The 16,143-nt window shown below is 40.7% G+C and overlaps 2 protein-coding genes across 40 annotated transcripts in view; both read right to left on the bottom strand.

Annotated features, from left to right (window-relative positions):
• Nucleotides 1-26: 26 nt before the first annotated feature.
• On the bottom strand, nucleotides 27-4,527 carry LOC108120309 (putative uncharacterized protein DDB_G0271606). Its single transcript, XM_017233918.3, has 4 exons — nucleotides 4,187-4,527; nucleotides 1,817-2,344; nucleotides 328-1,662; nucleotides 27-268 (listed from the first exon to the last, which is right to left on the bottom strand). The coding sequence occupies exons 1-4, from the start codon at nucleotides 4,190-4,192 to the stop codon at nucleotides 131-133; spliced, it is 2,007 nt and encodes a 668-aa protein (XP_017089407.2). The 5' UTR covers nucleotides 4,193-4,527; the 3' UTR covers nucleotides 27-130.
• A 4,665-nt stretch (nucleotides 4,528-9,192) lies between these two features.
• slo (calcium-activated potassium channel slo) overlaps nucleotides 9,193-16,143 on the bottom strand; it is a 45,443-nt gene continuing 38,492 nt past the window's right edge. For 16 of the 39 annotated variants that reach the window (XM_070282011.1, XM_070282018.1, XM_043211734.2 and 13 more), the window contains 9 exons: nucleotides 15,402-15,434; nucleotides 15,148-15,334; nucleotides 14,496-14,561; nucleotides 12,725-12,902; nucleotides 10,923-11,430; nucleotides 10,582-10,718; nucleotides 10,340-10,482; nucleotides 10,069-10,288; nucleotides 9,193-10,015 (listed from right to left, as the gene is read on the bottom strand). In XM_070282011.1, coding sequence (XP_070138112.1) covers nucleotides 9,878-10,015; nucleotides 10,069-10,288; nucleotides 10,340-10,482; nucleotides 10,582-10,718; nucleotides 10,923-11,430; nucleotides 12,725-12,902; nucleotides 14,496-14,561; nucleotides 15,148-15,334; nucleotides 15,402-15,434 — 1,610 coding nt within the window. In that variant the 3' untranslated portion in view covers nucleotides 9,193-9,877. Of the gene's footprint in view, nucleotides 10,016-10,068; nucleotides 10,289-10,339; nucleotides 10,483-10,581; nucleotides 10,719-10,922; nucleotides 11,431-12,724; nucleotides 12,903-14,495; nucleotides 14,562-15,147; nucleotides 15,335-15,401; nucleotides 15,435-16,143 lie in introns of those variants that run through there. The other 23 variants (XM_017233855.3, XM_017233856.3, XM_043211744.2 and 20 more) reach the window with 7 other exon arrangements.

Raw genomic sequence — 16,143 nt, 5'->3', positions numbered from 1 at the left:
GGACTACTTTTTGAATAAATTAAAGATTATTTTTATTAAACTACCGACTGCTCGCTATATGAATGCGTTTTTACAAATGAGTGTGTAAATAAATATTTTTGAACAGCGTCGAAGACTAAATGTGCGGTAACTAATTACTGCTGCCGGCAACTTCGACGGAGGTGGACACCTCAAACAAATCTTTGGCTGACTCTGCCTCGTCGTCACCCGCACTGGCCACGTCCTGTACCGTGCCCTTCTTCAGATTATCCGAGCGTTTTTGTAGGCGCTATGGGAATTAAAAGAAAATTAAATATTTTTCACTGAAAAATAAATACAAAAGCTTACTGATTCTGAGGTCTCCTCGTCGGGTACAAAGATGCGAAGTGGTGTGTTGCTACCCAGTTGTTGCTGAACCAGTCTCTGATGTTCCTCGAAGGCTGCAGACGCTGGATCCTGGGAGACAGGCGCCGGATGCTGCTGCACAGGCTGCTGCAGCTGTTGTTGTTGCGCCTGCAATTGGAACAGTTGCAACTGTTGCTGGTGCTGTTGCTGCTGCAAGTGCTGCTCCTGAGCTTGAGCCTTGAGTTCTTCAAACTGCTGCTGTTGTTGTTGCTGGTACTGCGCCTGAGCACGCAGTTCCTCAAGGTGCAACTGATGTTGTTGCTGCTGCTCCTGGGCTTGGGCCTTCAGTTCTTCCAGATGCAATTGTTGCTGCTTCTGCAGTTCGATGGCAGCCTGTTCCGTCTCCAGTTGCTGGCGGCGAGCCTCCTCCTCGGCGTAGGCCTGGAGCAGCTGCGAGGAATCATGGGCGTGACCGTAATAGTTGGACACCACGAAGCCACCCTCCGGGGTGGCGGCAGTTACCGCCGAGCCCACATTGGGGAGGTGGAAGGATGCCGTCTCGTAAGCACTCTCAATCGGCTCTCCCAAAGCCGGAGCCGCAATCAAGGCGGCATACTGCGGCGGAGAGTCAAGAACGGGATGGATATTGTGGTGTGGATCCTTGGCTGCCTGCAGAATCTGCCCATTGCTGGCCACTTCCTGGGTGAGATCCGCGTTCACATAGCCAGTTTCCACTACGTGCTCCGTGCTAGGCTTAAACAGCTGCTGTTTGTGCTGGGTATACAGTTGGTTGGACTGCGTCACGAGGTACGTGGGGTTGTAGATAGGAATATGAGCCGCCGGGATGGCTGCGGCAATGAATGGTTGCAACTGTGCCGCTGGCTGGGCGTACTGGATGGGGTAGATCTCTGGTGCTGTTTGGGCCGCCGCCTGGGCACCCACAATCTGAACAAGTGGCTGGGCGGGCAGGTGATTGCTCTGAACGTCGGCAGGAAGCGGCTTATTGTTGCTCGGCGTATTGAAGGACTCAGTGGACGGGCGGATCTTGGAAGTGGGCAGCGAGGGGTCTGGATCAGGGGCAAAAAGTTTCTGCGAACCGGAAATGGGATCACGAATGGTGTGGTCATTGGTCGCGTCCTCATGTACACTATAGTTGGGAGGCAAATATGTCTGGGGGCGGGCGGACGGAGGAGAGGGTGTGTGTTGGGGAGGAAGGTAGGCTGTGTCTAAGTGTCCTTCTTCCAGATCCAGGTGGTTGCCGTGCACGGATAGATTTGGTGCTGGTACCGTATAAATGGGTGCAAAGTGCTCTGTGTTGAAGTTGTTGTGCGTGTCCAGCTGTTGGGGGATTTGGCCATGTTTGGATTGATGTAGTATGTATGTATGTTCTGGAGTAATGTTCACTATATCCTTAAAATTTTAGGTCTCCAGGATTGGAAGTAGAATTTATCGACTTCCAAACCTTATACCATATTTTTAATATTTTACTTACCGGCAGGTTCTGGAGCTCGCTATAACTCACAGCTGTTGGCTTCTCGTACTTGAAGGGCTTGTCGTATCCAAAGGTTGGCTTCGCCTTGGGTTTGGAGCTGTTTAGCTTAATCTTCAGTGGCTTTCGAATGGCAGCAGCGGGTTTGAAGTAGACTGGAGCTTGATGCTTGATGGGTCTTGGAGAGCGCAAGTGCTGGTGCTGCGGCACATGGATCAAAGGATGAGCGTGCAGATGGGCATGCGAATGATGGGGCAGGACGTGGGGATGCACAGCGTGAGGATGAGCCAGATGGGCGGCATGAGTGTGGGCGTGGCCCGGACGACCTTTGAGAACCAATGGCACTGGCTGATCGCTGCGAATCTGGACCACCAGGGTGCGCTGTTTCCCCGGGAGTCCGCCAGCTCCTGCCGCAGGACGGACCTGCTTGGCGCTCTTCGGTGGCCAATTGGTGAAGACGAGTGGTCGCGGTTTGGCTGCCGGAGGTTCACAGTTAACAACCGCCAAGAGCAGGGCAAATATCAGAAAAGGCTGGCCATGGAAGAGGGGGAGTAAAAGTCAAAAGCATTAAATAAAAATAATAATTATTATACGAGCGAATCGAACAAAAAACACTGAAAGAAATTTAAAACTTTCTAAGCCCGCCAAAGGCATCAGCGGGTCGGAAAAAGGGGAGGGTCGTGTAATCGCTGGACAGCAACAAAACTGTAATGGCCTTAATTTGAACAAATTGGCGGTTTTCTAAAATTTTATCACGTCGCCTGCCACTGGCTACTTAACCAAAGCTGCTTAAACAAACGAGCCAACAAAGTACGTACGTACACATGTGTCTTCACTTGTCCGAATGCATATTTATATGAGCCACTGTATGCCATAATACTTTGCCCATTTTCCCCGCTCTGCTGCCTGATTAAACTTTCAGTCCGTAATGCCGTAGAATGAAAGTGAAAAGTCGAATATCGAAACGTCTTCGTTCTGTAATTGCTACTTTAATGATGTTTACCATTTCTACCCGAGGGTATCATGGATTGTTAGCTCTGATCGTCACACTTCAATAGATGTTTTTATATGAATTTTCGAAGAAGTTTCAAAGATTATATGTCTATCTCAACGTGGAATGAAATGAAATTGAAGCATTACCTTTCTGAAAACCCTGCAACATCTGCTATTGAATGAAATTCTCTATGAAATATTACAACTACAAGAATCTCTTTAGAAGAGTAGACAATAAAGTACTTGGATTTTTTTAGATCTTGACCGATCGAAGTGGAAGTTGGTAATTTGATGCCAGCAACTGGACATGGCAGTTTCACTTGGGCCGCTCCACCGATTCGGCGGCAATGACAATGACAATGTTGAGTGCCGTTAGCCAGACGTCAATCATGAGGTGAAATGCCTAACCGAGTCCAATATGTATAGTTATTGATTACGTGCTGCGTTTGCTTAATCGCAACAAAGACGAATTGTCCAAAGCCAGTGACAAAAGCAACCAAACGAAGCAACTGCAATTGCGGCTGCATAAGTGGGGACAGACGTAATTGGTTCCAAATTGGTGGGTTATTGTTTATGGAGTGGTTAGTTAGTTTGTCGCCTTTACCATATGCATAATCACATGCAAATGCCTGCGAATGCCACCTAGTGGTGAATGAACTCCCAGGAGACGGATGTCAAGACAGCGAGGGAATTGCCCGCAGCAACTCGTCCAACGAAAGTCAAAGTATCGCCAGGCAACGCCTGGAATGCATTTAATTTCGGGTTTCCTTTGGGCTCGGCCAAGACCAATGAACTTGACAAAGGATTTGCCTAACCGCTAGACGGAACTATTAAGCAGCGGCCTGTCGCCGCGACAACGGCCATAAACAACGCTGTGGTTAACCCAAATTGCAACTCGAAATGCAACTTTTATTTTAGCGGTAAACATTTTATTTTCAAGCCGCTGCACATTGAGGCAAATGCAGGCGAGCAGCCAGTGTAATTGGTGCACGTAAAGCCATCCATTGTCTAGAGCTCGGGCTGGAGCAGTAAACTACAGCGAAACCTGGTGAATCAAGTGCTCTCATTGCAAATGAAAGTGCTCGCTTTGCCGGCCACATTACAATTTGTCAAATATTCAGACGAGCGATCTCAGCGATCGCAATTCAATTGAAGATGCGACGGCATTGTCTTCAGATTGCTACCAGTCTGCAGGCTGATAATTGGATTTGAAGGTGAAGGTGAACAATCTCCGGCGGCACAATAAATGCCACTCCATATGCATTCGCATTAAAACCAATCTATTATTTTACATGTGCCGCTGCGATGCTCAGTGAGAGGTTTCAATAATAACCACTAATTGTGGCCAACAAACCCGGGATCGCAGCGTGATTCACTTACCCTCATCTTGTTGGGAACTGAAGTTTTTTCGTTGCTGGTCGGATGGTGATAATGAAGACGCTTTAATTGTTACAGTTGGGTTTTAGAAAGCTCTAGGCAATAGTTGAGCGACTTTTGGCTTCTTCTAAACTGCCACTACTCAAGCAGCAGGTAGATGAAGATCAAAATGGCAATTAAGTAGATAATCACATCAATTAACTTCATGTCAGCGTGCGCCGCGGCGCTTTCTTCAGTTCAGTTTAGTTAAGTTCAGTTCACGCACAGAAAATTCAGAAAATTCGTAAAGCGGCGAAAACTAACGTCCGCACCTGTTCAAGTCGCGTAGACAACTGAATGCCAGTCGGTCGGCGGGCCCGGACAAAAACCAAGTGCCGATCCACTCCACACCGACTGATTCAGACCGATCCCATCCGATCCGATTCACTGAAGTTCCACTGGAAGTCCACGTAGCGGCGATGAGTCGCATTGGAAATGCCTGGCGCACCGCAAAGAAAGTGGTCGGATTTTCTTGCGACTTTGCCGCTGCAGAGTGGCGCCGCCGAAAACTTGTTTGCAACGGCAAAAGGCTCAGCACGCGACCGACAACAACATTTGCCAGCAAGTGCCCGTTTAATCGCACATAGACCCATACAACACACAATGGAAGCACAAACGAAAGTGTTTTGCCATTGACTGTTCTTGGCCAGCGAGAGAAAGAAAAGGCTACACTTGTTGCGGATCAACAAGAAGAGAAAAACAAAAGACTTAGGCAACGAACTTGTTGTCGTTCGCCAGTATGTTGGTCTTTACCTTAAAAAGCAATGTGGACCAGGCGCACATGAACCAGAGATGGGTTTTGTGCTTCATTGCTTCCATGCCACCTGTTGCTTCAATAAACAGGAGCAAAGCCACCGATTGACATTACGAAATGTGGCAGCCACAGTGGTCAAAGAAAGGAGATTTTAAGCTTTATGTATAAGCCAAGAAAAGTAGCTCTGAAAATGGCATTATATGTTTCTCTTTTCCAAATCTACGGCTTTAGTTTTTTAAAACCATTTCCGAATCGATTAACCCACTTATTTCTCCGTCGGATGCATTTTCCATATGTAATAGGGAGGCCTTTTAAAAAAGGGCCTATCTCCGGCATTAGGCTTCATACGTGCAAGACCCTTCGATGATATGGAGTTTGGCTTATGAAACGCGCCCATGTTTAATTTGTCGCATTTTATGCGGAGCGCGATGCCCAATTTCTAAACGCAATTGGTCATTGGAATTTGATGGTGGCGGGCCTGCCATATGTGGGTCAATATTGCCCATAACTTTTGGGCCATAAATCAAAATTTCACTTTCATAAAGCTGCCAAATTTTTGGTTGGTAATTTCTTTGCGATTTTTCCATATTTATATTTTATTTTGAAATATTATTTTTAACAAGGTTTTTTAAACATTAACAACATAATATTATTATTATACCTTTTTATTTCATACATTTATCATTTCATTTCGTGTTACGTTTGTTTTTTAGACAAATGTTTAAAATATGCATTTTTAGCTTTTTTAATTGTTTTTTATTTAAAATTTTGTTTATTTTTTGGGTTGCTTTGCTTTTGCCTTTATGAAGCTTCTTTAAACTAAACTAATTTGTCGTTTAATGCTTTCTGCTCTGATCTTGGTTTATTTTAATCGTTTTTGTATTTAAATTAATGATTTTTATCGCTTTTAAGATTCTTTTATTTCTACGCTTACGTTTTCCGTTGTGTAAATATACTTCATATAAATACCGAGTAAAAACTAAAAAAATGTAACTACAGTAATGTTTTCAATAATATGATTTGCATTTTTTTTGGGCTTGCATTTTTTATACAATTTTTTAGCACACCTTGTAATAATGTGCGTGTGCGGGTATTTTGTGAAAGTGCTGCGAAATTATAAAAAATATTTTTCGTTTTTCTGTTTTTTGGATTTAGTTGCTATTTTTTATATTATGATATTATTATTATTATTATTATATTATTCCTTAAAAAAATGAACATTCCTCCTGTTGCTTAATCATGTAAAATTTTTATTTTCGTTTTTTGGTTTTAGCTGCGAACGTTGATTCTATACAAAAAATCTAACTACAGTAAAATGCTGCATAGCTTCACATTTACGAGTATGATAATATATTTTTATATTTTTTTCATTTTTTATTGACGAGTTTTCTACAAAAACGTTGCACTTACATTAGTTTATACGGCATTGAGTAGTTTTATGCGACATAATTCATATATATGCATATACTATATGTATATATTTTATTTTTTGTGAACAAAGCTGCCCTGAAGAGTAAAATAATGTGAAAGATACAAATACTCGAAGTTACATTAAATTGTAATGGGAATGTAATGTTAAGCAGCTTTGTCAGCATGGTTTTCTCTCTATATTTTTGGTTTAATTTTTTTGTTTGTTTTAAAGAAGCTTTTATTCGGATAGTTTATGTTTTTGGTTGAATATGTATTTAACTTGCGTTTGTTATTATTTTGTTTTATGTAGATCGGCTATAGCGTAAACATGATTTTATCAAGTTTCACAACATCGAGAGTTCATTATGTTCTTTTTGTTGGGGTCATCGCTGTCGAGTGTGAATAGTGTGTGGAGTGTGGGTATTTGTGTGACTTTGTGTCTGTAGGTGACGACTCTATCAATTTATTAACTATTTTAATCATTTAAAAATTATGTTTAACTTTTGGGATTTTCCTACGCCTCTGCCTGTTTATCGTTCTCGTATTATTTTAGGATTGCAAATGCGTTTTGTTGTCGATTTATTTATAAGGTTATCATTAACAATATATGAACTGCTTTTTACGCGATACCTAGTCGTCTTATCGTTTATGCTAAGCTATGCTATGCTCTCCTTTCATTAACATTTACACTTGACTATTACTTTTACGTTTACGTTTACGATTACGTTTACCATTAAATTTATTTTTACTTTTAATGGAGTTTAAATGTTTCTCACATTGCACGGCTACATACACGTTTACATAAATTTCGAAGGCGCATAATATTCACATAATTTTGTTTTAATTTTACGTTCTGGGTAAGCCTAGGCTACACAAAATTTTACTACAAATCAAATACAAAAGGAATTGTAACTTGCTCTTCATTATTTTCGCTTTCACTTATAAATTTGTTAGATTATACTCTTCGTTTATTTTCTTCGTTCTCCTTTTAATTTTAAAAGCTCGAATTCATTTTATTTAAATTTGTTATTTACTAATATTTTGTGAAACAGAAACAAACTCATTTAGTACGGTCATCTGTGCCATATCCTTGTTACGTTTTTCTCCATTTCTTCATTTCTTGGTTTCCCTTTATTGAATGAATGCGGTCTGCGGTTTTGGTTGTTTGATCTACATTTAATGTGATTTCTATACGCTTTGGCAGTGTTTATCATTTGAACAAATTACAATTGTGTACCGAAAATCGTTTTAAACCACTAAACGGAACAGCACAAGATACACGAGTTAAACAAGTTGAACGGTAACATATTCGAGATAGGTCTTAGTTGCTTATCGTATTTACATGCTATGTACAAAAGACAGAGCGTTCCCCTTAGCCGGATCGAGCGCAAGTGCGTGAAGATTGTAGAGAATATTTATATAGAAGAGGTAATAGCAAGATGTAGAAGGGTATGTAGAAACATAACTTTTTCGCTTTTTGGTTACCGATTGTATCTATCAAAAATTGTTTAGAACACCACAGTTGCTGCTCGTACATCGCTGGTAAAAAGCGCACACATTCACATACACTAAAAAATATTACTAACTACATTTTCATCAGCTATTCATCGCACTTTATATTCCGATTTAGGTGTAATCTACAGTCTACAATCTACTTACAGTACATATTTTCTTTTTTTTTTTGCATTTTTATCTGAGAGCTACGTGTCTCGCTGTTCGTAGGTATGTGTGTAGAGATGTAAATGTAAGAAGTATTTCAATTTAGGATTAGCAAAATAAAAGTCTGTCCAATATGTGAGTACTTCTCGACACATGGCTCCGACTAATGACGATTGAAAAAGCTGAGATTCCTCTAGTTAAGTGTAATTCTTTGCTTAAGCTTTGGTTTAGTATTTAGCTTCCGAGTCACCTGAGCTGGTGACCCTCGGCTGAAACAACCATGCATTTACCATATTCTCTGGCCTTTCTTCCTCTGCTGTCTTATAAAAGATCGAGTCGAGTTTTGTATTTGCTTTAGGTGTACGAATTAGTTATCAGATTGTTGGCTCTTAGGTGTCATTAATCGATATTTGTGTTAGTTTTACTTTAAAAGTTTAATGATTACAATATGCTCTGCTCTATATAAATCGTTTGCGCATGCTCAGAAACTTCTAAATGCAGTTTTTGAATTTGTATGCTGGCACAACATTTGCTTTTAGCCTCTTTGCCTTGTATCTGTATCTTTGTATCTCATTTCTTTGAAGCTGTATCTACGCTCACACAAAAGCAATCTCGCAAATTTGTTTTGTGGCTTAGTGTGTGTGAAATAATTGAGTGTTTAAGATCGTGTATTCGATATAAATTGTTGCGTAGTGTTTGCTGTTGTTTGTGCTGCCATTTTGCAGCTTAGAGAAATATTTAGAGACATGAAAGTACATAGTTTCAGTTTCAGTGTACGTACTCTAGAGTGCACATGTGTGTGTACTAGACTTAGTTTAGGTTTAGTATTTTGTTAGTTGTCTTTGTTGTTTGATTTGCTTTTCCTTGTTTAATGTGTAGCTTACCTCACTAATGGTTCCCAATTGCTTACGTCACACCATTGAGATGGATTTCATTTAGAATTGTTCAATTTTTATGCAATATGCAATGATAGCGCCATGAAGTGAACTCAAAATGTAAACGAATATGAATAGATGAAATAAGTGAATAACGATTCTTAAATATAAATGATTTCTGAACGCACTCATACATAAATACATACCCATAAGTAATAACTAATGATTGTTGCCAGAAAAACTAAACTTCAGGGAAATCAGAAACAGATACCAAAACTTCAAATAATAACATAATATTTTATTGGGGACTTGGGAATAAAATACAAAACAAAATATACAAGGAAAGATAAAGAAGATAAGATAAACCAATGTACATAGATAAAGATTAAAATTATAAGTATATAGAATATAGAATATGATAATTTCAAGGTTCTAAAAAGGCATACGGAATGATGTGGGAAGCAATCAGTTGGCAATTGAACGATGGACTTTGGGGCGACAGGTCTTGGTTCCCCCGATCTGAATCTGTCTTTTATATATGTGGAGAGAGGCGGCATGGCCCTTGACGTTGCAGTTGCACTTGCAGTTAACGTTGCGGTTGCTGTTCTGATCGTCTGTGCTAGTGGTTGTCTCTTGATTGTTGGCTGGGATGGACAAAATACACCAAATTTCGCCTGCCTCCACACATATAAAAGGACAGAGCAGCACACTTTCTGGCACGCAGTGTTCGTATCTCTAACTAATTTACGCTTTTGATTTCCATTTTGTACAGGGTACACCTTACAATCGATTACATACAAATATGTCTTTTTCTTTCTTGCCGATTTGCTAACGTTAATCTTATGCCAATAGGTAGTGGATGCTGTGCCATAAATGCGATGCTCTGCCTCTAATTAATTTCTCCATCGTTCAAATGTACGAATAAGGACCATCAGTTAAGGCGCTACACAGTAACAATCAAGAGTTATCATCCTTGTTGGAGCCGCCCCCACCGACCCCGGATCCCTGTGTGTTGGTGCCGCGTCCACCGGCGGGTGCTCGTACCGCTGGCGGCTTGTACTCCAGACCCGGATCAAATTGCATTAAAACGAATACCTGAAAATCATAAATTAACCAACAAATACTTTAAATATATTCAAGGATCTAACCTGATCTGTTGGCAGTAGTGAAAAGTCATCGGGTGGGTTGGTTATTACATAACGTTTGCTGCTCGCATCACAGCTGGAGCTGGTGTCCCTAAATCGGTATAAGCCGATGCACAGCATTCCGTACGATTTCAGGGCAGCCACGAACAAGTCTCCGTACTTTCCGCACTCACCAAACTGAGCCAGGGGTCCGTCGTAGAGTGAAATTTGCCCCACTCGACACCTGAGAATTGGTAAGCCAATATTATGGGATATAAGATAAGCTACAGCTTACCTGTCCCGATTGCTCAGACTCTCTACTGTGCTGTAGCCTCCCCGGAGGCCAGCACCTTCTGCCAGGATCAGCTCCAGCTCGGGCGTGGCTCCACCCGTTATCAATGAGCGGATCAGCGTTAAGGCGTTTTGATTGAAGTAAGTCTGTGGCGGAGAAAATCAAGTTACATAAACAATTAAAATATCTTTGATTTGACAGAAGATAAAAGGGGAACCGTTAAAGGTATTGGAACTGGACATTACCGTGGACATCAGCGAGTCTAACACACTCACAGCGAAGGCTGTGCCGCAGGCGAATGGCTGCGTCAGATATAGTTCTGTATCTGGATCATCATCGTCGTCTTGATCGAGAAACTGCACGTTACTATCATTGACCAGTTCTTTAAACGACAACCAATATTTTAAGTATTAGTAAAGCACACACCTCGGATCGGAGGTTCGGAAATGGATAAGGCTGGCCAGAACATTCCGTGGAGTAACAAAAATAAAATGAACAAAAAATGAAGAGATCTACAATGTCCTGGCCAGTCCCACTTCCGTTCGGTCGTTCGCAAACTCAGCCAACTTAGTGCGATGCAGTTTACCTGTTATCATGGGCACATTGGCGCCATAAACTGAGCCACGCCGCTGGAGCACAATGGGGCTACCGGCGGTGGCGCTCAGGTTGTCGAACTCCGGTCCGCGCTGACTAAGCACACCGATCGTGTCGTCGAAGGTCATGGCCTTGATGTTCAGCGAGGCGAGGATCGCCTCCTTGTCGGCCAGCGTCGGGTCGTCGTTGCTAGGAACTTTGGCAGACAGTATGCAGCACATATCACACAGATTGACGTTGACCGCCCTCAGATCGGCGCGACTCAGCGGTGAGCCGTTTAGCACCGAGATCTTGGGCAGGTTCTGCAACATCTTCCACTCCCGCCGAATGTAGTCCACCGATCCGACGATCACCACGTGCTTCAGCTCGTGGTAGTGGAAGTTGGACGCACGCAATGGCATCACCAGGTTTCGCAGCCCGATAAGCGGCGAATCGGGATCGGCGAAAAGGCAAACGACCACATGGCCGTTAAGCACCGTCATGGCCGCCTGGTTGCGATCCTGGACAAAGATTTTGTACAAAGTTATGTAGTTTCAAAACAAAAGATGACTTCGGGCAAGGCCGAAGCTCGTACGGGTTAATTTAATAAATTTTTAAAAAAAAATATGTTCTCAGATTTTAATGTAGATTTGTGGAGAATCAATCTACAAATCGTTTAAGGTACTCCGCTTGAGAATCGGATGATTATAGCCTAAGATATGACCTTGGCTGTGGAACATATGGGCCTCCCGGGCATTTTGCACAATTTCGAAGAGGAACCCCCAGAAATTTTGACAAAAATTCTAAAAAAAAATATGTTCTCAGATTTTAATGTAGATTTGTGGAGAATCAATCTACAAATCGTTTAAGGTACTCAGCTTGAGAATCGGATGATTATAGCCAAAGATATGGCCTTGGCTGTGGAACATATGGGCCTCCCGGGCATTTCGCACAATTTCGAAGAGGAACCCCTAGAAAATTTGACAAAAAATCTAAAAAAAAATATGTTCTCAGATTTTAATGTAGATTTGTGGAGAATCAATCTACAAATCGTTTAAGGTACTCCGCTTGAGAATCGGATGATTATAGAAAAAGATATGGCCTTGGCTGTGGAACATATTGGCCTCCCGGGCATTTTGCACGATTTCGAAGGGGACCCCCTAGAAAATTTGACAAAAAATCTAAAAAAAAATATGTTCTCAGATTTTAATGTAGATTTGTGGAGAATTAATCTACAAATTGTTTAAGGTACTCCGCTTTAGAATCGGATGATTATAGCCAAAGATATGGCCTTGGCTGTGGGACATATGGGCCTCCCGGGCATTTTTCACGATTTTAAGGGGAAACCCCCAGAAAATTTGACAAAAATGCAACAAAATGGGCAGTACTATATTGTATCATTCATAACAATGGACGCCATTGACATTATACAAATTGAAAGAGTTTGGACCTTCATGAAATTTGAAAAAGATGAATTTATATTTATGTTAAGAGGAGCCCTAAATAAATAGGTCTTACTCCAATGAGCTCCTTATGGAAACTGATTTTATTTGGTAAAGTTCTCTTATAACTTAACTTAACTCTAACTTAAGAATTTCTTAAGAAAAATAGTGTTCAATGCTTGAACAATTTACGTAGTTAACAATTTTTAATACAATTGTTTGAGTAAATTTTTGTGTTAAAAAATTACTCATACGTAACGTTGGTTTTGGTTTTCTTATTTTATTTTTTAAGACTTGGAAAAGGAAGCCATATGGGGGCCTTTGTCTGGATCGAAATCTAAAACTTAGTTTTTCTTAAATACGAAACGCTTACCAGTATGCAGTCTTCTAAGCTCTTTGCGGGACTCCAGTGGAACATGCCTGTCGAGTCGTACTTCATTTCGGTCTTCTCGAAGTCAAAGTCCTTCGACTGGTCGTCCGCAATGCCGGCGGGCAATGAAACGCCGCCGTTTTGATTCTGTGTACCCGTGCCGGAACTGCGACTCGTCGGCCTAGACACAATTAGAGCGATAGAAAAGTGTTAGCCATCGGCGGTCTGTGCTGGAGCTTGGTGTTTCGATTCGTTCATAATGGGGTTTATTCGATGTTCAACTTTTGAATTGCATATGCAGATTATCAACCAATTCAAAAACAAACGCTACATCCAAATGCAAAGTGTTCATCGTAAACGCTACGAGTACGTGTGTCTTTCAAAAACATATGTGAATACTTCAATACGAGTAAGTGGAGCATATTGAACTTTAAATGTGTTCTCAATACGATAGTTAACGATATTCAAAAATAGTTTACGCTTACAAAGATAGATTAACGAATAGTAAAATATAGATTTAGAGATAGAGAAGATAATGTGCTAGTTGAAAAAAAGTTTCAAAATGAATGCGAACAAGAGTTTGATTTAAAACTTAATAGTTTCTTGCTACGCAAAATGCTTCATCTGCCGTCCGAAATTGTTAGGGAGCGGGTCTCTTTATATTGCATGCGTGAGGAAGTTGCCTCTTTCCATTCCCCTCCTTAACCATTGGACTTGGCAGTTACCATCTACAATTACTTAATGTTGTATGTAAGTTGAAAGGAAAAAAGATATTCGAATGAAATGTATATGGTACATGGGTGCAGATATTGACATAAAGATGAACACAGAAAAACACACACAACAAATAGATTGCAATTCAAAGTCAAATGATCCAGAGAATTAGAGAGAAAGAGAGAGAATGCAGGAGAAAATGGGCGAATGTATGCTTTTTAGGGTCTAAGACCAACGATACGGAAATTCTTCAATAAAAAAATTTCATATATATTGATTTTCGGGCTATTTAATGCGGCAGACAGTTTGTCTGCCCCTGAATGTATGCTATATTTTTAAAAAACTTTCTTTAAGGATTTAAAGAAGACTTGCTAGGATTATCCGACAGGAAAGTATTCAAAATATTGAAATATATCACATAAAACTATTAGAAACCCATAAAAAAATAAAAGAGGCAAATTAGTCAGCAAATGTGGGTTAGAAATATGCTTTAAAAAGATAATTACATCGTTATAGTAAACTGCTTAAATTAAGGACTTTCATGAAGGAATATTCACAGATCGCTTGATGATGTTAGTTGAAAATAGATACAATTAGAGGCAGAAAATTGTTTTCTGGCAATTCTTGACGAGATGTTATTATGTTAGTAGACAAATGCACGAAAAGGTTAGGCGTTTGTTAAAGAAATGCTGTGTTAGTTTATTATTGAAGGCGAATTGATCGTAGGGCGCACATACAAACACACGGACATCTACAAACGGAAGCACACACACACATACCCATACACACACAGACACAGGTACAAATACACAGATACAGATACTGAAGACAGCGACATGACAATTAACGCACAGGTTTGGTTAAGTTTCGGTTTGGTTTAGTACGCGTATTTGATGGAATGGCATAGCTTTCGATCAATCAATATCAATATGTGTGTCAAACAAAATGCGCATAAAATGTATTTAGATAAGTAACGAATACTAAGTTATAGTTTAAAAAAGGCTTTTGGCTTTTTGATAGATTTCGTAAGTTAAAATTCTAGGAAATTATGGACGCATACATGAGCTTTTTAACTTCGTAAGCAAGTTGATAGCCCGCATAAGGGTTAGCATCATTCTCTGGTGGCCTGAAACAAAATGTTTTTCGTTTTTATACATTTAGACTGGTTAAAAGTAATTAATTGGTTGTTGGTTGGTTTGTTTCGTATTTCTTGAGTGGGTGAGTGAGTGGTTTGGTGACTTTGGCTGAGTGGCAGGTGGGTGAGACAGTTAGTTGAGGTGTTAGAATTAGTTGGTTAAAGAGCATTTACATATGTACGTGGAACCTAGAAGACCTCCTAGTTTCTATACTCTGACGGTCACTCGATGACCTCTTCACTGTTCGCTGTCGCTGTTCGGTGTTGTGTAAAATGAAACATAAACACAATATTCATAACGAAGTGTTTGGTGTTTGTTCTTTTGGTTTTGTTGTGTTTTCATAACGGAGGCAAATAAAAAGTAATGCAGCTGCAAACAGAGTAGGCCTAAAAGTGTATTCATTGAGTTTTTAACTTGAGTTTGCTCTTGCTCGATTACCGACTTTGCTTTGCTATTCGTAACTCAACAGAGTGCCGTTTTATGTGATTAATATCTATGGCTATAGATAAACCCTCATGTTTAACCCCCGTGGAATAGATATATACACTCCCGATGTAAGCTTTGAAGAGCACTCACCTGTTGTACTGCGAGGGTGATATCACCTGGCCCTCCACCTGACGGCTGACATTCACCGTGGGCTTCACCTTGTTCACCTGTTTCCCGGCCGCAGCTGCCGCAGCCGCCGCGGCAGTGTTGTTCATGTGGTGCATGGCACCTGTGCCGTTGCCAGTGCCATTCGGACGGCGCAAATTGCGATTGAGTACTGCAAGTAAATAAAATGGGATATAACCATTAATTCGTTGGCCTGGCTAATACGGACAGAAACTTACGATTGGTATCTTCTCTGTCACGTGTGATATCACCTGTGGCAGATCGATTGGCAGTATCAGTAGTGGCAGCAGTTGCAGTAGCAATAGCGTTGTGGCAGTGACGAGTTCAAAGATCAGAGAACAAGAGCAGAGGTCATTCGATTAGTAAGTTGGCCCAGAATGGAACTCGCTGGTCAGAGTGTTGAAGAGATACTCATTGGCTTCAAGTATTAGTCAAAGTTAGTCAAGAAAGGTATTTTTGAGCCGCGTGTGCATTGGTTTAAGGTTTTTTGTAAATGGTTCTTAGTTCTGGCTTGGTGATTAATCGAGTGTGTGTGGTTTGCGACAGTAATAAACAAAGTTGGTAACAAGCAGATTGGTTATGCAATTAAAAACAAAGATCATACAAGGTGGTGTGTACAAATAAGTAAAGTAAGAATGCTTTCAATAGACATCAATATGGGTTTCGAGTAATTAGGCTTAATTATGAGATATAGGGTATATGTATATAGCAGTTCTTTAGTTAGATTATATCAACGAGTTACATTAGCAGAGAAACGAATTCTTTTCAAGAATCAACGCAAAAACATATTTATGCAAACGAATATCTAAACAATTATTATGAGTGGTACTTGATCGTTTTTTAATTGGATTGGACACTTTTATTTTTTGTTGTTTGTTCGACGATTCAAACTGAGGCGAAAAGCAAACCAAGGCTTAAGGAAACAAAACACAAACTGATATTGATCGGATAATGTGTGTG

Source organism: Drosophila bipectinata, chromosome 3R (genome assembly GCF_030179905.1).
Source record: "Drosophila bipectinata strain 14024-0381.07 chromosome 3R, DbipHiC1v2, whole genome shotgun sequence".
Lineage (NCBI taxonomy): Eukaryota > Metazoa > Arthropoda > Insecta > Diptera > Drosophilidae > Drosophila > Drosophila bipectinata.
Note: the sequence above shows the minus strand (reverse complement) of the source record. Positions and strands in the feature narration are given on the sequence as shown.